At 35.1% G+C, this 22649-nt stretch overlaps 1 protein-coding gene across 12 annotated transcripts in view; it reads right to left on the bottom strand.

Moving 5' to 3' along the window:
* TAX1BP1 (Tax1 binding protein 1) overlaps positions 1-22649 on the bottom strand; it is a 62734-nt gene that overhangs the window by 8802 nt on the left and 31283 nt on the right. For 4 of the 12 annotated variants that reach the window (XM_005513493.4, XM_021280870.2, XM_065051401.1 and 1 more), the window contains 11 exons: positions 17981-18129; positions 17752-17842; positions 16297-16482; positions 13808-14035; positions 12351-12497; positions 10808-10901; positions 9448-9566; positions 7913-8038; positions 5942-6013; positions 1412-1586; positions 990-1138 (listed from right to left, as the gene is read on the bottom strand). In XM_005513493.4, coding sequence (XP_005513550.2) covers positions 990-1138; positions 1412-1586; positions 5942-6013; positions 7913-8038; positions 9448-9566; positions 10808-10901; positions 12351-12497; positions 13808-14035; positions 16297-16482; positions 17752-17842; positions 17981-18129 — 1536 coding nt within the window. The remainder of the gene's footprint in view (positions 1-989; positions 1139-1411; positions 1587-5941; positions 6014-7912; positions 8039-9447; positions 9567-10807; positions 10902-12350; positions 12498-13807; positions 14036-16296; positions 16483-17751; positions 17843-17980; positions 18130-22649) is intronic. The other 8 variants (XM_005513494.4, XM_065051405.1, XM_065051403.1 and 5 more) reach the window with 3 other exon arrangements.

Genomic DNA, 22649 nt, shown 5'->3' with positions numbered 1-22649 from the left:
TAGGTGCTGAGCACCAGGGCTAAAATCATGCCTGCCTGAACACTGATCAGTTTCCGCAAAGGTTAATAGCAATTAAATGTGGCAAACTAGACTAAATGAGAAACAGGTCATGATACCACTGTACTTGCAAAGAGCACAATACTTTGCAGAAAGGTATTCCTTGTTTAATATTTTTGAAGGTGCAAGAACACTCAGAATAAGAAAGAATAAGAAGCCTGCTCCTGTTCAAATGAAGACATAGAGCCTGGTATATTACAGAAGCCAATTTACTAAAATCATTTTTTAATAACAGAACATGCAAGTTCATTGTATTAAAACGTTAACCAGTTTCCACTTAAAACATACAAAGCCCTAAAAAAGACTATCAGTGAGAATCTGTCAGTTCCAGCTTAATCAGCTTTAAATAAAGTCAACTAGCTCTTCCAAAGACATGTCTAACAGCAAAAATCATGCAAAACAGAAATTAATAAATGCAGATTTGCAAAAGACAATAAAAGATTAATACATTAGAATGAAGTATCTAATAAGATACCCATTTTCCTTCAGTAATTAACTGAAAGTACTGGTATCAAAATACTTCAAATTTTTATTTGTTCTGCTATAATTTAGTTCCCACATACAAATTATAAAATGAGACATAGCTAACATTTCGAGCCGTCATTCTACCACACAGCAGCGAGAAATCACAAGGAGTTGAGATTCCCTGGATTTTTCTACTTTAGTATGTAAAAATATTAAGAAGCTACTGTCCTAACACCAAAATAACCTGTCAGTATCTCAAGACTGGGGAAACAAGTATTATCATCAACTGATGTGCAGAGTTTCCTCCTTCAAAACGAGCAAAATTCACCTGACACATTGCTCAGAGAAAAGAAAAAGCAATTCTGGATTTACATGACAATAAATCAGGCTTATCAGACACCAAAAACCTCTTGATTACTCATTAGTAAATATATCAAGGAAAACAAAAAATGAAAAAGGTAACTTGCATTGCTGTCCTCGGGATCTTCCAAACCATCAGGCCGACTAAGGTTGCGTGAAGGCTGACTACACACCACGTCATCTTCCAGCTCCCAAAAGGATGTTCTAACAGGTGGCCTTTGGATCTCATCAGGATTAAAAGCACCATCTGCTCCATCTGAAGGAAAATTAGAGCATCTTTGTTCAGTAGAGTTTGCATTTTGAGATCACAGATGTGCTAACTTACATTTAAAAATCAAGACTTAAGCACAATTTTGTTTACCTTATCGATTCTCATTAGTAAAGGCACTTTATTAAATAAATTCTCAATCAATAAAGGCTCTGTGCACCAGTATAAAGATTGTTGGTACTTGACCTGCATTAAATGAGTCTTTGTTTTTGAAACAGTGAGAAAGAAATTATACTGGGGGGGGGGATGGAATTTACTTACCTCTTCTTTCCTGAATTGCATAAGGGTTTCCGTATTGCAATACTGGTAGTCTGCCTGGCACTGCAGGAACTGGTCCATTTTCCTCTGAATATGGGTTGCGAAAATGTAATGTCTGTTGTGAAATCTGTCCTTCCATTATCCTTCCAGCTTGACTTCCTGGTGTCCTGCCAAGTTCCTAAATAATGCAAAGTTCAAAATGTAATTAACCTATGGAGTCCAACCAAAGTTCAAGATTTTAAAGAAAAATTGATATTTGTTTTTAAAAATACATCTGCGAACCTTTCCGCTGTCATTTCATCTTGTTCTAGTGCCAGATATACCATATGTAACAAAAACAGTCAGTGAAGAAAACAAAATACAAATAAGATATTCATGATATTTGAATAGGGAAGGAAAGAAGACAGAGAATGGGAGGTCAGGAAAGACCTGGAAAGGGTCTTGAAAGCATAATAAGTAACTACTGATCCTTCCAGTGGAGGCCGACAAGCAAAGCAAAGGGCCAGGAAAGTGCCATGCACTTTGCACTGCTCTCTGAATGAAAACAGGTGAGAAAAGGTTTCTCCTGTCAAGGCCATAATGGGCTACAGCAAGTGTCACAATTCTACTGAAATTCTGGGTAAGATTTTTAACTTGATGAACAGCTGGAGGAGACCATGTTACAGATACTTTACATGGACAGGATTTAGGTAAACACTGGGATAACTAAAATTTAAAAATGCGTCAGATTGAAGACAATTGATTCTAGGAAGGAAAACTATTACTCAAGGTTGGTATCTTCTATCTATGCTAACAAACAGAAATTAGTGCTATTGTTCACTAGGTTACTTATTTCAAACAATATTTATACTACAAGCATCATGTGGAGCAAAACTGCACCTGTACCACTGTCTAATCACAAATAAGTGGATTTTAAATCCACGAGAAGATGTGTTTTCATGCACAGATTCCAAAGTTATTACACTGCCTGTGGAAAATAATTTGTTCTCTATGAACCTAATGAGCAAAGTTCTAATTCATCCTTCTTTATATCCTCACCTGCTTTGTATATACATATACTCAGAGTTTAGCAAGCATATGTACACATCTTACTTCCAAAACTCAGCGTTTTCATCCAAAATATAAAATTGTTGAATTTATTGAGGTGCTTAAGTGGTTATTTCAAAATTTCTATCAGAAAAGCAATTAAATCTTTCTGAAAAGCTCAAACAGAATTTTTCAAAAAAAAAAACCCACTTAAAATACTAGATTTTTGCACATAATCCAGAGAGATTATCAATTATTATAGAGATATCAATTATTATACATACTAAAGGGTTTTTACCACTTATAAACCATTAAAACTGTAAGCAAACATATGTAAGACAGCAATTAAAGTGACTTAGGTGTGGTTAGTGCATTGGCTGTAATTCATTCAGAGAAAAGTCTTTCTCATCCTTCCCTTTAATAAAATGGGTTAAGGGAAAGAGAGCATGTGTGCCAAGAATATCCAAAGGAATGTGACATTTACAGTATAGAACCCAGCAAAAAACTCTGACAAGTAAAAATGAAAATAATAATTAAAAAATTGAGACTGTTAAGATAAAAAGGTTTTCCAATCCTTTTGTTCTTTCTGGTTAGTATTTTGTTATGGATTCTCTAGGTTCATATTTAATATTTGCTAATGTAATGTTAATAAATTGGAAGTGTGTGTTTTCCCCAAAAGACTTCAAACAAGATTTCAATTAGTGATTTAACTACATGAGAAGTAAAATGTCTCAGACATTTAAAAAAAAAAGATGAGTTGTTCCTTTTAAAAACAGGTAAACTTCAGCTGAAACATTAGAAATCAAAAATGCAAAATCAAGTAGCAATAACTACTCTGAAAACAAAACACCACTCAAATGAAAAAAGACAGAGAGCATACATTTATTGTTACATACATACAATGAGGTTTCAGATATGAAGGACTTAGACCCCAACAGCAACATCACAGGATCATTTTGTTTGGAAGAGATCACTAAGTCCAACCATAACCTGATTCCTGCACTAAACCGTGTTCCTAGGAACCTCTTAAAGTCATTTTCAAATAGCAAAAAAGTAGCGTCCACAACTGTAAGGCAGCTTACAGGAAGTTACTGTTTGGGACCACTGGCCATAAAAAGAGTAGTGTGTTTTTTCTTTTAGAAACATCATCTAATACAAGATAAGACAATTTCTGCATAGCACCCTCCAATTATCCTCATGTAGATATAATATAAAACGATGCTAGCGTTACTTTAGATTTATAGACTAAATTGCATATATGATTGAAATGGTTAAGGTTAAATAGTCAGGATTACGTCTTAAGGTTTTAGTGAGCATGTAAAATCTAAATAATTAATGTTTAGTCACTATAAAGCAGGAACAATAAATTATCAGCCAAATTAAAATTTTTCCTTTTTATAATCAATTTCTTCTCCAATATGGATGCAGTTTAGAATGAGAGGCAGTGGCATTAATACTTTAATTTTAGCATTGTGTAAGATTAAAACAGAATGTAGATCAAAGTGACTGTAAAAAGGTGCTATAAAATAGTCTGGGCCAGAAGTTGAACAGCTAGGGTACTGAGACTGATGGGAAGAAAAAAAAAAAAGGGCTATATAAGTATGTAAATAAAATAGAAACCAAGAAATTTTATAGGTTTGAAGAGACAGCAAATGAACATTTTTTGCATGCTATGTTTGGTGACATTTATAAACAAACACTGGTAATGGAGTATAAATTGAAAAGCTGTTTACTATACTATGCTTAACCTTTTAAATCATGGTTCCAGTCTAGCAAGGCACTTTGATTCTTCTTTGAATGTAAATATCCATAAATTGGGTAGACAAAGTTCTAAGCTTTTATAAGCCCCATACATTATTATTACAGTTGTTCTCCTCCTTACGTGCGTTGTTTAAAATTACTCCCTCCAGCTAAACTAGATTCATAAAAGCTCAACTTTTATTTTGCTTTCTTTTGGATTAGAAAAATATGAGAGAAATCTATTAAAAATTACATCTTTGGCTAAAAAAAAGAAGAAGATCATTTAAATACCAACTACTTGAGAATCTAGAATTTTACAAAACACTTCACTAGCTTTATCTGAAATTAGTTTAATTTCAATTTATCAGTAATGCAAATTGCTGTTCTTACTACGTATCTGTTCACACTGGATTTTTACAGCAATCTGAACAATCCTAACTTTTCCACAGTATCACGCAATATTATCTGAATGTAACAGAGACATTTTATTATTCCACTTTTCAGTAAAATCTAGCTTTTATTAATTGCCATATAACACCTCAGAGGTACTTCCAACATTAGAACATTACCTAGTATTTCAGAATGTCTGGTTTAACAGTAATGGTAATGAACTTTATTTGACAGTGAATTCTTGAAAGCAGCAGTCCATTTTCTATCATATACTTAAAAATCAGGGTACTATTTGGGTACCTTTTCCAATAAGGATTATTTTTCTAGTTGTAATTTACTAAAGTCATTACTGTCACATGTCAAGCTGCTCTTACTATTTTTAAGCAGCTGATAAGTGCAGACGTCGAAAGGATTTGCTTGCATGCACACATCATGTAAACCTGGATATTATACTGTTGAAATGTCTACATGTCTGATTATAGGACAACACTGGATAAAAGCAAAAATAATCCTAACCAGTGATGGACAAAAGAAACTGTCAAGCTGAGTGTGTACCATTCATGTCTTATGCCAGGATTCCAAAGGGAATAAGGTTTACTAATTGTGCTGCCTGTCAGACAGTAACTCCTGAAAGTTTCAGGGAGAGAGTCTGCCTCAAACAAATGAAATTCCTGCAAGTTTTGCTAACTGATGCTCCCTTAGAGGACAGAAAGGCTGCAGCATGAGCTCAATAATAATCATCTCTATTTGACAGCAGCACATGCACTACAAGTGGTGGTATCAGCCTCCAGACACAACAGGGCTGAACTTCTTTGACCAAGAGACAGGAGTAAAGCAGGAAGGAGGCTGGAAGTCCACTGAAATCTTGTAGAAAAACAGTGATGCTGCTGAGATAAGAAAGGAATATGGGATAAAAACTGGTAGGAATCCGTTTTCTGTGAACTGTACAGCTAGTTGCAATTTCAGATAACTGATTTACACAAAGTAATCCCTATGTGCAAACAAATAATGATTTTTAGATCCTGGATGGAATAGGACTCCAGGCAGGAACAAAGATATAATTCTTGCCTCTGTAACCTTTTTTTAGAATATATATAGAAAATATTCGAGAACACTATTACAGAACAATAAATGATGGTATTTTCGAAGGCCGAGTCAGTTCTGATGACTTAGTATACTATGGTGTACTTTTAAAATATATATATATTAGTATTTATAACACAACTTGTTACTAACTCATTTTGGCAAAACATATGAATATGGAAAACTATGTTTAAAGAGCAAACCAATTCTCACTTAAAAATAAATTGCGATTCCTCCAACCAAAGAACCTCACAAATGTTAATTTACAAAAGGTAGCAGGAATCCTGTCAATACCTTCTCACTGGTAAAGAGTTCCAACTGTGATGCCAGTTCCTTTATTCGTCTCTCTTTTTCCGCCAGCTGAACCTGTATGTAAAGAAGTTTAAGGTTCCTATATTAGTGAAGAGAAACTATTTCCCTGGATGTTATGTTGTGAAAAGAAAGTTCAGTGATGATCTAAGATCATCTTTCAGATGGAAATTATTTTGTCTACTATAGCTACATGCAACATCTAGTACCACTACAAATTAAAACCAACAATTCTCCTTAAGTTTATCTACTGGATAACAACAGGACATTGGCAGCCTTTTCTTGCCAGTTTTCAGAAAACAGTTGTGGAATGATAAAAGCCTGGGTTAAAACCCAGGAGTAGCATCAGTGATACTAATGGCAGGGGAGACACCGCTGCCCAGAAACAGCTGCACATTTGCAAGCCTTATCTCATTATTTCTCAAGGAATCTGTTGGCAAGCGGGTCGGTGACTTTTTTCATTCCCTTCTCTCCAGCTCTCACATCCCCCTCAACAGAACTGAGAGAACCAAAACCTCCTCCTACCTCAAAGACACGAAATTTGTTTCATGAACCTTGTATTTCTGTTGGGTTCTCCCAGAGGAGACGCAACTAACACATTTCACAATTCTTCCAGACTTCCTCCTTGCTTCAAAAGGATTATTTAAATAATCTTTCTCTACAAAGGGCTATTTTATTTGGATACTGGTTACTTTGGAGACTGCCTCTCCATTTGTTTTTCTAGCATATAAACTCAATTCTCTGCAGAGTTATGTATCAATGTTTTCCAGTTTCTAAACTTCTGCTCCTAATTCAGGTCTGAGAGAAACCTACTGCCTGGGAAGAAAAGTTCACCTTTTTTTCCCCACCCAAACCCTCCTGAACAACGACAAGTTTAGAACTGCAGTCAAAATGCTTGCCACTTTGGAACTAATTATTTATTACTCCTGGCATTGAGAAGTTAAAAACAAACCAATTTTACATTAAATTATGCATGGTAACTGATCACTGATAATTAATAATATTAAATAAATCTTACAGAGCAATGCATTTTTTAAATCGAAATTAAAGCTTTAAAAAGTATCAAAAAAGGACAAGGCAGCCTACAGAGTGCTGAAATGAGCTGTACAGTAATTCAGTATTTTACAAAGAAAAAGTGCTGTAACTTCTCATGGAAGGGCAGGTCCTACCACAACTGATACAGTCACAGTTAAATTTAATCCCTGTTCATTACAGTGGGCAAAAATGGGAAACAAAGAATATTCTATCCTGTCAACTGCCTTGTCACCATTAGACTGAAAACAAGCACATAAGCTGGTCTTATGGAAATCTGTTGCTCTTATCTTGTCTTTGCTGACCTAAAACACCACATCAACATATGTACTATCACAGAACCTCAAAGACTAAGGCCCCGTGTAAGCTCAAGCTGCCCATTACGCTTGACTTCCTGGTGTATGTGTTACATCACTTCACCAAGACTATAGTTGCGATACTCCAAAATAAGTGATTCTCTCGATGATTTTAAAAACAGCAAGTCACTCATCTTGTATCTCTCTAGTTAATTCAGATAAAATGCATTAAACATCACTACACTGGTAATACAGCATGCAATATGAAGATTTTAGACAAACACGCCAAGCAATACTGCTGTTTATATTACAGTAAGCAATGGGACATTACAATTCTCTAACCCTTTTTCCTCCTATAATACAAGATTAACATCATTTAGAGGTTTGTCTAAATCCACAATATTAAAAGACTGATAGCCATTTGGTAATATACTTAGCAGATGCGGCTTTAAAAGAAGCGTTACAAGACTGCGTTGTTTCTACAAGTGCAGAATACAATTCCTATTTACAGCAAAAATACATTTAGGGTCTTTTCCCCATTAAAATCTTCACTATTTGAAGTACCAGAAACAAGCAACTATGTTAAGAACAGGATACCAATCATTGTCAAACAATATCTGTAACTTACTTTATACTGATCCTCCATTGCTGCTAGCTGTAATTTTATACCCTCATTGATTTTCACTTGTTCTTTCCACTTCAGCTCCAGTTTAGCAAGTTCATCAGCATAAACGCTGCATTTCATCTTCTCGTCCTAAAGTAGTTTATACCACAGCATGAAATATTTACCGTTTTAAGAGATTTCCCCCACCACCTCCAACAATTACTCTGTGTAAACTCCATGATTTTAGAATGAGACTATTTGAAAATGGCTTCCCCAAAAAAAATCAAGCCTGACTCTAGACTTTGAAGAGGACAGGACCACTGAACACTTCATAAACCATGTTCAGTACATTTTTTTTCTTGCCTGAGTTTTCAACAAGCTCTTTAGCTTCACAGTTTCTTTGTATCCTAATACTACACTGTAATAACAATTACTGTTTGAAATGTCTCACTTCAATACCACACCTTTCCCCATGCACTTTTTACAACCTAAATATCTTTCATCCAGAAGGTCAAAGGCAAACCTTTTCTCAAGCATCACTATAGAAGAAATAGCCAACAGAACCTAACACAGGCTCTCCATAAACTGGGTAATGAGCAGAATTACATGAGAGTTGTTACATTTTCGACATTAAAATAGAATTAATTCCTTCTGATGAATTAGAAGAACAAGATTATAAACTCAGTTCGTGGCAGTGTGTGAAATGTATTATGACTATTTAAGAACAAAACATACAGAAGTAGAGAAAAATTCCACGTCTATAATTCTAATCTTCATTCTAACTGTTCTGACTTCATAATGCTGATTAATCTTACTTTTCTAATCACCAAACAACAAGCAAACAAATGAGCAGAGACAAAGCAATACCCAGAAATAATTTCTTTAACAAGTCTACAACAGTCAACTTTTCACCACCACCACTAATTAAATACTCCATTGTCATATGTACATCCAAATGGCTTAAATGAAAATCAAGTTATGACTGGCAGGTATTAATATTTGAAGAGCATTGCTAATGTGGCACTACGGGTGCCAACTTTGGTCCAGACAACCATATAAATGCCTTTATGTGTGACTGAAACCAAGCTAGTTGGCAGAACCCACTCCGATATCAAAACACTGTAAAAATCCAGGACAGCCGGATTTGGAAGAGCTCTTACGCTTGAACAGCATATCAGATAAACATTGCTATATTTGTTCTGGACATCAGCTGGCTTATAGCAACATGCCGTATTTGATTTATAAAATAATTATACTTAAAATACAATGGAAAAAAAAAAAGTATTAACAACATTAAGCATAGAAGCAGTAGTAGTTTTGTTCATTTGTTTTACTGCATCTGGGTTATCCTGAGGGGTCCTCGCCTGGAGTCTCTAACACCACAGGTAATCAAGAGCTGACTTAATAAAAAATGTGTTTCGTAATGTTAAGATTTCTACAATAATTGCAGTGTATCACACAAACAAGCAAGGAAACTCAGCTGGGTAAGCTTTGTAATTTTAAGACTTAGCACCTATAGCTACTTTGTGTTCAGCTATCCAAAGCAGCCATTTACTTACTGCCAACATTTGCTTGCATTTCTTATACTTCTCTGTTTTCTCAGCAATTTCTTTATTCATTTCACGTACTTGCTCCTTTACCATGAATTCCGAAACTATCTCAGATGAAATGGGGCTAACTGTGAACATTGAAATAAAAATAAGAATATTGATTTTTTTGTTCCATAAATGAAGTTTTTATGAGACAAATGACAGGTCAAATCCAACAGTACATCAAGAACAGAGTGCTCCATATTATCCAAGCAAATAGTTAATCAGAGACAATCAGTATCATATGGCTAGTGATACGTAGTGATCAGCACTCATAAAGGCAGGTCTGCATTCAGTTCTCTCACATACTGAAGATGAACATAAATATACACATAAATACTAGAAAAGGCAATATCAAACAAGCAAACAAAAACCACAACAGAACAAACAAACAAAACACCAAACAAAAAAAAAGACAACAAACAACAGACATCTCTCCCGTTGGCTCCCAAGAAAGTGAACAGCAGAACACATATATTATGATATCATACTAGATATTTTATTCTTCTGTAAAAACATGAAATGCCTTAGCAATCTACTTCATCCCATCACATACTAGAACTGAGCAAGCTTGCTGGAGTTTTATTTGTTTTAGGAAACACTTATATTTACTTAAGACAGGAGGAAACTGACAGAAATTACAATCTATAGTCACTATAGACAAAAAGAATGTGTGAATTATAGAGTAACAAAAAATTAGTCAGTGTTTACTGGCATTTATCAATTTAAATTGAATAATAAACCAGGCTTAATTTTAAGCTATTATATGTTTGTGTTTTAGAATATTAGTTTTGTAACTTCATAACTTAATAGTTCATAAAAATTAAAACCCAGTTAAACATTTTCTGATAAACCACTATTGCCTATAAATCATGAGAATAATCTATAGACTTGACCTTGCCATCACATAATCAGAACTTTTAAGCTGATTTGAATTTACAATAGAATGCTACATTGGACAGTAATTATAACAGGACTGCAAAATTAACCATGCTATTAGTATATAATTTGCAAATTTGGGGAGTATTTTTTTTAATGAATTGTTTATTAGCTGGACAAAACCAGCTCTGTGTCAGCTATCAAGCAGAAATTCAAGAGTGCAGTCATACTGACACTAACAAATAGCAACTGAACCGTTTTAAAGTTATTTATGAATGTTACCACTTGAAAAAAGCAAGATTTTTTAATTAATTTTCACATTACTAATCATCGAATTTAACTAAAACAGAACAAGCCTACCTACTTTATGCTGTAAATACTATCAGGGAGTACTCCACATAGACAACACTTTCAGGCTGATATAAATAGACAAAATTTAAACTGTTGATACCTGGAGATGCAGACAACTTTTTGTCTGTGACAACGGCAGTAGCTGTCTCATTGTTAGATGCATCTGTCAGTTTCTGTTGATGCCCTGCAATTTTCTTTGTGAAAAGACATTTTGTTTTGGTATTTAACTACATGAAAGCCAAAGCACAAAGTAACATATATCTTGCACTATCATCTCCAAAACTGGACTAGATAGAATTGCTTATTAAAACAGGAGGTAGTAAGTACACAAACACATTCAATTCTACTAACACTAGGATTGCCTCAGACTATTATTTTTATAACTTTATATTCTAAAGTTATTTTCCCTGGATACAGTAACTTCTACACAGATTATTAGAAAAATCTTATTTTCCAGAGAATCAGTTACACTTAAGTCCATCAACTTAAATCTAATATTCCATTAGAAAATGCAGTCTGTAGTACCAGCGAGTGCTGGACTTCTGATGCCAAAGTAGTGAAATTTGGTGTTTGTAATCAGATGTACAACACAGTCAAAGGTGCAGAAGATTTTTAAGGAAAAGCCGCAAGCGTTTTGCTATGACACCTCATTCACCATTGACCTTCTGGATGAGAAGACAACTTTTTAAAGCAACCTGTGGATCAAAGCCAAGTAACTATTCCATTTTTATGTAGATAGCAGAAACACTTAAGTCTGTTTTGCTTAAGAATACACATTTGTACATCTTGCCATTGCTCACACGCTTTTTCCCGTTTGAGCTCCTCTCTGACTCAAGTCACTAATTTCACAAAATTCTGAAGAATTTTGCTCTCAAAACTGTTTTGAAATTCACTAACAAGTTACCAGGTGGCATAACACTCACATGTCATTGCAACAGCCTCATGCAGGTTGGATATTACAAAGAAATTCTTTACAGAAAGAGTGATCAGGCATTGGAATGGCTGCCCAGGGAGGTGCTGGACTCACTGTCCCCAGAGGTTTTTAAACTGAGATTGGACATGGCACTTAGTGCCATGATCTAGTAAATGGACTGAAGTTGGACCAAGGGCTGGACTTGATGATCGCTGAGGTCTTTCCCAACCCAGTCAATTCTGTGATTCTATTTATGTAACAAAGCTTTGACTAGTGATAAGAATACAAAATACATACAGAATACAACTATATGCTGTTTTGTGGAAGCTTTCTCCCCACTTCACTTTGAAATCCTCCTCCATCTCACCCACTTTTGGGTTTGGAGTTTTTTTGTTGTGGTGGTGGGGGTACTGAATAGAGGTAGTAATTACCAATTTTCCCCCACTCCAGTTTTAAACTTCTTCCTTGAACAATGTTATGCTTATAGGTTCACCCAAACTGTGATAACTTTCTATATACACCAGTGACTATAAATCCCACGCTTGCTTTTGACAACTATTTAAAAAGAATCACAGAAGTAGTTTAGCTTCACAGAAGAAAATGGTAAATTAAAGAGTCATTGCTTACTGCATGTTTTAATCCTTTTAAAAAGTGCTGCGTTTTGCAGAAGGAAATCAAATAGTTGCTGAAAAGTTACAAAAGCAAGTGCAATTTCTCCCATTCTACTTACTGCCTGTTCTGCAAACTTGTTTACTTGTTTCTGAAGTTTTTGACATTCTTTGAATTTTTCCTTATAATGGTCAGCAGCCATTTGCAGACGAAGCTTCAGATCTTCAACTTCTCTGCGCAGTTCCTGCTCCACTGTGTTTGAAGTTTCCTTAAAAAAAAAAAACAACAACAAACTGTTCTCCCTTTTGTTCAAATATCACTATTTCCAAAAAAGCCTTTTTGCAATTAAAGAAGCATAACGCTCTGTGTAAGTACAGAAGATCCTGGCTTTTTTGTGGGAAAGAGAAGGATAGAGTAGTAGAGCACAGGGCATCTGTGCTGAACTTCATTCCAAGCAGCACACACTGAGGGAGTCAATAGGGATTTCTACAATACCAGAGCCAGGTAAAGAGAATTCTTATTCTATGGGCTGATTAATGCATACCAAAAGTCTGAATGTATACCTAAAGTCTAAACACCTTCCAGAAGGTGTTGTATCTTATAGACAAGTATAGCCACATGGCAAAAATGGACACACCACAACCGTGTTCCATCACCCTCCCTGCTGGAAGTGGTTCAGTTGAGCTGCGACATTGATACGTAAGCAGAGCAAACTCCATTTACCAACTGGATACATGCCATATTCACATACTTTCTGGTAACTTAAGTCATTCAGATTATCTGCCACTTCTTTCAGGATTCATTTCAAAGATATTGTATACAACTGAAATTCTTAGAAAAACATGTAATTCTTAGATATTTTAAATATAATAGTTATTTTGAGGGTTGTACTATTCACTTCGTATTTAGTGCACTATTTTCATTAGTGTTCAGATCAATATATATGTATTTTTTTCGAACTGCTACATCATTACAGCAATCCTAGTAGCAAATGAATCCAATATAGTTGCAGTCATGGAAGATGTGGCACAAAGCTCACTTAAGTCAGAATGATGAAACTTACATTAGCTCACTAGATTTTATCCAAGATGAAGAAAGTCAAGACAGTTTGCATTACATCAATATTTTTGTAATTACTAAAGCAAACTAACCTTGACCACAAGTATTGGAAGGACTTATAAGAATCAAAATAGAATCCAGCAAAGAGGAAAAAACATTCTAAAAAAAATTTCTAACAATTTTCTCATCTGAAGGAATTTCTAATGCTGCTGTGTCTCACATAAAAGAAATAAGAAAGGCAGAGGATTCAAAATACAGATAAATACTATACTATTCTGTGAAAATAATCTGGGTGTGGAATGGAGTTCCTATAATTCGTAGCAGAAAACTTCCTTCTCACCAGCCTTCCAAAACAGCTAACATGCACTTGACCTAAGGTAGTATCAAGTGTCGAAAGAGAATTTGATAATAATTTCTACTAGTCATGTAGAAACCTATTTTATTACCCAACTTTGTCAAAGCTAGCTCTGACAGATTTTAAATACAGATAAACTTCAGTTCTACATACTGACAATTTACCTGTTCATTTTTCAAAGCTGTGATTTTTTTAAGTTCAGCTAAAGCATCAGCAAGCTGCTTTTTCAATTTCTCATTTTCCAGACGTGCACTGTGAAGATCTGCCATTGTCTTATCTCTCACATTTACTGCATCACTCAGCTCTTTTGACATTAGGACAGCTTCTTGTTTGCTAGCCTGAATCTGATCTTCAGCTTTCCGAAGCTGTTCTTTTAAAATACTTGCATCCTCCTGGGGAAGAGAACAGAGGGAAGAAAATCCATCATTTTTAAAATTCAAAGCTTAAATAAAGGTTGGTATAGGGATTAGAAACATTTGGAAGAAAAACGGCTTTAGCAAAACCACTAAATCAAGTTATTATACAAATACCATTTTCCTCATTTGCGTTCTTTGCTAACAATGGAGCGCAAACATATTTCTCTATGACATAAAAGCAAATTTAAATACTATTATTCCATCTATACTGGATTTTTGTTTTATTTCTGGCTTTGGTTTTAAGCATATGCCCAAAACAGTCCATTTTCCAGAACATCTTTGTTCTTATCACCATAGAACTCTTAATGGGCACAAATGGCCATCCAGCTTCAAAACCAAAAGTTCAGCCCACAGTAACACAGGACAGGTAACAAAACAGAGTTCTTACAATGACTACAAATAGCTGACATAAGAAACTGTAAAGGAGCTTTGGGATGTTTTCCTCACAGCTTCATTGCCCAACATCTTGCACAATAAGAAGTTTTTCAGAAGGAACTGAGAACAAAAAGTACTGAAGAGCAAGCTGCAGCATGCAGCACTAAGACTCTCAGCACTGCTGCAGCTCCATAGGGGAGCCCAAGGGCCAACTGACCAGGCTGCACTACTGGCCTCTCATTCATCAGAGAAGCAAAGAATTAAAGAATTCAAAGCTACTATAACCCACTCACAGCCTCTGGGCTTCCTGAAGGCAGAATCATCTCATATTCTTGAGTCTAGACATAACTTCAGGCATCTCTAGTCCATTATTTGTTAATTTTTGAATAATCACTTAGCATAGCAAGTCCAGAGGAATACTAGTATATTTTGTAAACATTCAAGAAGACAGATGAATGAGGAAATGCCCTGAAGTCACAGAATCACAGAATGTTAGGGACTGGAAGGGACCTCAAAAGATCATCCTGTCCCTTAGCTATTTTTAAATGACATGACACATCAGTTACATATTTCAGTAAATATCTACAGTGTCACAGTGTAAGACAAAAAATGTTGATGATCCCACCGGAAACATCACAATCACTTCAAGATGAATAAATGACGTAAGTGTTTGGTTGCTTCAGCACTGGTGTACACACCCCCACACACACGTTTTTACTTCAAAATAAAATACAGTAGTAGTTTAACACATTCAGAAACAAAACTGCGGAGCAGTCAAGAGACTAAAACAAGATAAGCTGTAACTTCAAGCAAGATAGCATGTTTTCCGTCTTCTTGCTATTTCCATTCTCAACAGCGCTACTTTTCTGCTTAAACTTTGCATTCATAATTCACATTGCTTTAACACAATTTATATTCTTCTAATATCTAGATTGTTTTTTCTGTGAGAAGACTGGCAAGATACACAAAATGAAGTCACCTCCATAATCTGACTTTTCCATGCTTGCCTCAAAGGCTGTGTCTAAATAAACTCTTTAGTTTAGATCAAGGGCACATTTGTGAAGGAAAACTCTCAGTCAATTCCACTATTACCTATCGCACTGGAGATCACAGAACAGAACAGTCTCAGGGCACAGTAAGTAAATTACTTTTGGATGAAAAAACACAGGCAGATGTGTATCAGGAACAAACACCTAAAGGGTATTCTTCATCACACCACACTAAAACTAGTCTGGAGTAACCCCACCTGGACCATGGACAGCATAGATACGACTTCTGCAGCACTTCGTCTCTTACTAAAACACAATGCTAGTACACCGTGTAGCAAAAATCCACTCTTCCTTTGAAGTCCACCTGGAACTCTTACTGCTGAGTTCTCAGTCAATTTAGTCCATTTCTGTGGTATCGTATCCTTTCTCTTGATAGAACGTTCACCTAACAAGTCCTCCAGCACATCTTTCAAAGTCTACTATTTTCTCCTCCATAACTCTCTGCAGTCTCAACATGCCTACATTCTTAACTTTTATTTTCCTCAGTCTCCTTCCTTTTGCATGAACTTAAAAGCAACTCAGAACAGTGCACCACTTCTACTGGTGCACTTTTACTGAACTCACAAATAACTCTTTCACACATAGTTCATCTCACAGTTCATCATGTGAGACACCTCAACAAGCTCAGAATGTGCCAAACTAAAACCGAATTCACTCTTCTGCTCATTTTCTGCACCTACTGAGAACACCATAATCCTCTTGGCCTCTCAGTCTATAGTCCTGTATCTTCAGTTTCTTCCTTTCTCTTGTCAAACACATACAACCTTACATATGTTTATTTTAAACCAGGCCAGTTATATTAGTAATGCTTACCTTGTTTGATGAGGTGAGCAAAAAAGCTTTCTTCAGATTTTCTTTTTCAGCTATCAACAGCTGTAATCTGCCAACCTCCTCTTTATAATAGGATATCATGTTTTCTTTGTTTGCATCCAAATTCTTAAACGTCTGGATTTCTTTTACTAGTTTGGTGTTTTCTATTTCTGTATTCTTCAAGTGTATCTGTAATGATGCTAAAAAATGTCAAACTCTTCTTCCACGTTATGAAAACTACTGTTCACCTGTTCACTTAAGTGTTCACTACATTCTAACTCATCTCTGAGACAGATCAGAACAGGTAAAGAGAAAAATTAAACATTTTATTACATCACTGCTCTCCAGCACAAATTTTCTGACTGGAATTCTTTCATCTTGATCATCTAACAACAGCCTCGCTCACTCTACACCTAGAAGTCCCTGACTTCTGTCCACATCAAATGCTATTCAGAATTCACTCCTCTCTACAGAAATGCTAGACAACTAAGGGCAAGCAAAAAAAAAAAACAACAGACTTCAAGAAGACCAGATAAATTAAACTTCTAGTAGTATCTACTTGCAGCCATCTAACTGAACAAGACTGCATCAGCAAGGTTCATTTCCAAAGACATCAAACTACTTCAACAACTCCAGAGTGGTTTTTAAGATGTCATGAAGTCTATTCTAGTACGCCTAACAAAGGATAACTGTTGCCCTCAAGTGTGTCCACTCAAAGACTATAAGATTCTATGCTTGTGAAAGATGGTTTGAGATTTTATGATTTCTGGTGCATATCTAATACTGTCTGACACATTAAGACATTTTCCTATAAACAGAAATAATCTTGTAAATATACTTGATTTATTTCATAGAATCTAAGGGTTTCATTATTTTAGCATATAAGACTCTTTGCCTGCTTTTTTTTCTTTTCGGGGGGGGCAGACACACCAATAAATGTATTTTACTTTAAATATGGGTGTCTCCCAATACCAGTAAAAGAAATCAGCTATGCTAGTAAAAGTCTATGCAATAGAGATCCTACTAGAGATTCTCAGAGTTATGTACAAGACTCAAGAATAGTGATCTAGAAAGCACAGCCTGGAGGGAGAACTTAAAAGAATAAAAAGTGTGTTAAGAAAACCAGTTACTGGGTGATACACTGAATAACTAAAGAACTTCCTCACTAGCATCTTTTGTTGTTGTTGTTGTTGTTACTATGCCCGCACTATAACAACTTGGTGATCCATTCTCCTTCATAGAGACCTTTTTTATCATGGGATGAATTCAGATGCTATTTTCCTCATTCATTTGTATATGAGAATGTCTATAACTGTCTTAAAAAACCTGTTCACAGATGTTACCCATTTCCTTTTTTTCCTTAACAAATTCAATTTATCAGACTTCTCCATGAAACATTAATCCCTTTCTTTCAAACCACTTCATATCAGTGTACAGAAGTACAAAGAATAAAGTTACCTTATAAAGTTCTTTTTCATCCTTTTCTGTCTTTAACACACATTCAAGCTGCTCCTTCTCAAGCATCACTTTCTTCAGTTTGTCCTTCAGACTAAGACATTGACAAATTAATAGTTCAGAACTATTAATACAGAAAACCAATGCATACATTAAAAATGGTTAGTTTAAAAAAAAACCTATGGAAAGAAACAGCAAAATAACGAAAGTAAGGAACAAAATTACTAAATACCTGTCTAACTCCGTTTCTTTCGCAATGGCTTTTTGAGTAACAGTCATGATATCTTCTTCGAGCTGGAGAACCTTCGAAGCAGCCTCATCATGCCTCTTCTTCAGATCATCAACTTCAGTTTTAAGAGCTTCTGATGCTTGAATATTATTCTTTAAAAAAATGCAAGTAGATATCATTTAAGAATGCATATCTTCAGAACTACAACACGCTATTTGAATTAATGCTAAAATACGGTCATTAGATTTCTTCTCTTCCTTAAAATGCATGACAAGCCCATTTCAAGTATATATAAAAACAGCTACATATATAAAATATGTCAAAATTGCTATGAACAGTTAATATATTAATAAGGAATCAATAAGTAGTTTGTTTTGGTGCAAGCATGCAGTTACACAGAAACTACCAAAGACTTCAGAGCACAGGAGAAACAAAGCTACGCTTCATATCTTTTGCCCATCTCCTTTCTACAAACTAACCATCGACTGCCTAGCTTAGAAAATCATACAGAACTTCTGTTTTGCTTTGTACTTACTTTTACTGAAAAGAAGGAGATCTTGCATTTGACCACACAGTTACACTATTCAAGTAAGTCACAGTCAAGTTAATTGCAGGCAAAAGGAGAAAAGATAGAAGAACTCCTAATGAAGAGCTAGTTACTACACTATGTTCTCCTAGACAGAACATGTGGAAGGTCTCACAAACCTCAAGGAATTTCATGAAACAATTGCAGGATTTATGTCTTGGATAGTGGAAAGTCAGAGAAGATGATGACAACATCCAAAACAGACTCCTTTGTCAGAAAACTGACAAACGCAAAATAGGAAGGCACTTTTAAGTACTGCATTCAGTATCTAATTACAGTCATGTCCATACCATTCTAAGGCAATGGACAGTGAAACATCACTTCCACAACAGCTAAATGGCCATTTAAAGTCATGTCATCTCAAATAACCCAGAAAAACATTATCTTCAATATAACACTATTTTCTTGAGAAAAGATATTAGTAACATTAAAGTAAACCCCACATACCAAGATAACATGCTGCTATTTCTGATATCTAAATTCAATAAAGCTCAGCTTAGTATCAGCCATGACGGTGGCATGAATCAAAGTGTAAACCAGGTCAAGACAGACTGACCAACATGCCTGACTACAGCATGACTTACAGTGTTTGTGCAGATCCTAAGGTACAAGTTGTCCTTCTGCTCTACATTTGGAAGATTAAAGCACTAGCTCATCTATTCATTTTTAAACAAAGCTTAATGTCTTGAAACAACAAGACTGTACTGTTACATCAATCGAAACACATCAGCCAGCATTTACAGAGAACCCCTACTGGCCAGATTCCAACCTAACTATGTTTTAAGTACAATAAAATATAATGAGGACTGTTTTTACTCATTAATTGTCAAAATACACTGTTCACAAGTGTAATTAAGCCCTGCTTTTACAAGCAACTAAACAGAAGTTTGGGCATTATGATTTGGGCTGGGGAGGGAGGTTTGAATTGTGAGGGGTGGCAAATGTAACTGATGACTCAATCACTTCCTCAACACTATACCGGCACATGAAGTAGTTTTTTTTCTGTTACATATGCCATAGAAAAAAGAAGAGGACAAATACAACTATTTAAACTCTAAACGGCTTTCTTATATGCCCTAATACCTTAATATGACAAATAATTTCAAGGCATCATGAATGTACCATCTTTTTTCGAAAACAACATTGGAGAACATGACCCACAATTTTCATAAGGTCTTTATTTCTGAAGAGCTATCAGTTTCCTGCAACCAAAAATATATGTACTTGTGTAACGAAGGCAGGATTTTAATTAAAGTCAGTATTCCAAGTAAAACTTGCTTTATAACCAGCAGCAACAACACCACACATTATAACTGCTTGTTCTTCCCTAGTGCAGTGGAGACTAATTACTTGCTCCTGTTTTGAAAGTCTAGTATAGTAAAAAGCCTATTTCAATGCATATCTGTGTTTTCTCTAAACACCACTTTGGTGTAACTGTAACTGTTGTAACCTAAGTGCCTTCAAAAGAATTTAATCTGATACATTATATATACAAACTGTACAAACAGTTCAAACAGGCTGCCAAAGGTAACATATATTAAAAGGAATTAATGGCCTGAAAAAAATTCACTCCACAAACAGCATTACAATTGATGCTGCTTTGCTAGTTATTCTGAAGGGACATGGTACTAAAATGTAAAAGTTCCATACTTAACAGATTCTCACCTAATAAACTTGTTTAGATACAACTAAAGCCTACAGTTTCGAAAGAAAAAAAAGGATTAATTTTTAGAGACTACTTGTTATTTTACAGAATTCTTAGCAATTCAATTTAGATACTGTAATCCTAGTCCCATACGCTCCAGTTACAGCAGTTTCAGAGCCTGTAAAATTTAAAATGAGTGTTCTCAGACTATTTTACAGGTAAAAGTCAACTGCATTTTAGGAGGAGTCTAAAGGGGAAGAATATAATAAACACATCAACTACATGTACAACCTCTATTACAAAAATGACAATTACTTTCCGTAATTATTGTTTACTTGATTTCTCTTTAATTCATTTGGTACATCTACACATATTATATCCTTTCTTCCATTTCTTAACAGAAAGAAAAACACAGTAAGAGCATGAATCATTTTAATGAACTCGTTTAAAAACATCAAACAATTTTAGGGTTATTTTTAGTCTGGATTTTACTTTTAAACCAGTTACAAATGCATTTCCTCCTGCGCCCCCTCCCTGGAGCTGCAACGGCATTATGGGTAGAGGGGAGAAGCAAAATGCACCACAAAGGTCAGAGTAAGCAGCCAGAAATTACTTAAGTCGGCTTCACTGCTGCAAAATAAAGAGCTACCAACATAAAAATTCCTGGAACTACTGTAAGTCTCACTAGTGAAATGAAACAAAGGAAATTTAATGTAGTTGTCAACTGAATTTATCATCCTCAGAATCAAAATCCCACTTTGAAAATTTTTATGTACCTTCAAATAGGGAAAAATAAGAAAATTGTGAAATATTTAAGACTGATTATAAAAATAATTTTATCGTAATCACATGAAACACTGTCCTCCCTCATAAAGAACTGCAATTTCATATAATGTAATTTGTTTACAGTGCATTCCAAACAGCTGCCAAAAGAACAGAGTTTTTACATCAAAAAGTTCTAAATTACAGATCAGTTGCTTTATGTTTGTGTAACCTAATCGTAAATACACTGATTAAAATCTCATAAAGCTATTATAAGCTCTATCTAAAGATCATGCCTGTGCTCCTCGAAACATGTTTGAAATTCATTTATTAAACTTCTGCTACAAAAGGACTAGTAATCTTCCATTTGAGAACAGAATAGCCCTAAGGCTTCTAGATTTTCATTTTTGTAACTATGGCAAAAAAATGCATGTTCAACAATCAAGAGCAACACACTTCCCCTACTTATTTCTTACTTCTAAACAATTTCTGCAACACCAGTAAAACATTTCAGAGTACAGTCCCATTAATGGAATCAAAGTGGTACAGACATCCCTTCCCATGAATCAACATACAGAATGTATTTTTCAAACATACTTAAGGCAGAGAAAGATTCAACAGACAGAACACAGTACTTGAAAAACACAACCCAAGACTATTTCGAGCTGTCACATCTTGCAGGATGGCAATGGGCAGCATGGGAATTTTTATGCTTCATCTTTTCTTTTCATCACATGTAAAACTCCCTATCCACTTTCTAAAAGCCATTCTACACCCGAAACATTCACTTTCGATTAATGGCTAATATCTGCAATCATTATTTTACTTTTCACAGAATGTATACATTGTAATGAAGAATAAAGAGTTAAAAATGAGCTATGCAACTCTGAAATCAAAGTCAATTCACCAAATACAAGGCAACTTCTTAAAAAAAAGAAAAAAGCAGAATCACCTTTCAAGCTTCAGTCGGATTAATTTATCTGGACATAATTTAATGTCAGGGGAACAATTATGCTTCATACCCTAAAGAGAATTTAGGGGATCTAGATGAATTATCTGCAGAAGCCTTTTGTTTATCCCATTGACATCATAGCAGCTCCAACAGAATTGTGTAAAATACTTGGCTGACATCATACTCTGTTTAAAGGACCTTTTAGGACAAATGATGAACACAACACAGCACGACTGCAGCCACTGCAAAATCTGAGTGTGTTCATAATACAGCACCTCTGTGTTCTGAAAGGAAACCTCAAGTTGTAATTTTGCTTTCTAAAATAAAATTTAAGCATTCAGTAAACACTAAGCCAATTCTAAATAAACTCAACGATACTAAGCTTTTATCTTTGTGACTATGACTGGCAATAGAAATACTGCTTTAAAAACACTGAAGTGCCTCTATTCCAAAAACTTAAGATATCACAGTGGCTGTAATTTGTGTTGATTTCTTCAACTAACATCGTCAAACAGATCAAAACTCTACAAAACTAAAGTCTAACTCTGTAAAAGTTCTAAGTAATGCCAGTCGCTCAAATACTGTCATAAAGACTATAGATACACAAGTTGCTGCAGGAGGCAGCTGAAGTATTTAGACACACTAGGATTTTGCAGCATGTGTTTATATTTCAGAATGTTAATTTGTGAAAACACCTTATAATTTCATTATAAGATCTCTCTTTTGC

This window comes from Columba livia, chromosome 2 (genome assembly GCF_036013475.1).
Source record: "Columba livia isolate bColLiv1 breed racing homer chromosome 2, bColLiv1.pat.W.v2, whole genome shotgun sequence".
Taxonomy (NCBI): domain Eukaryota; kingdom Metazoa; phylum Chordata; class Aves; order Columbiformes; family Columbidae; genus Columba; species Columba livia.
This window is presented reverse-complemented; position numbering and strand designations above follow the sequence as displayed.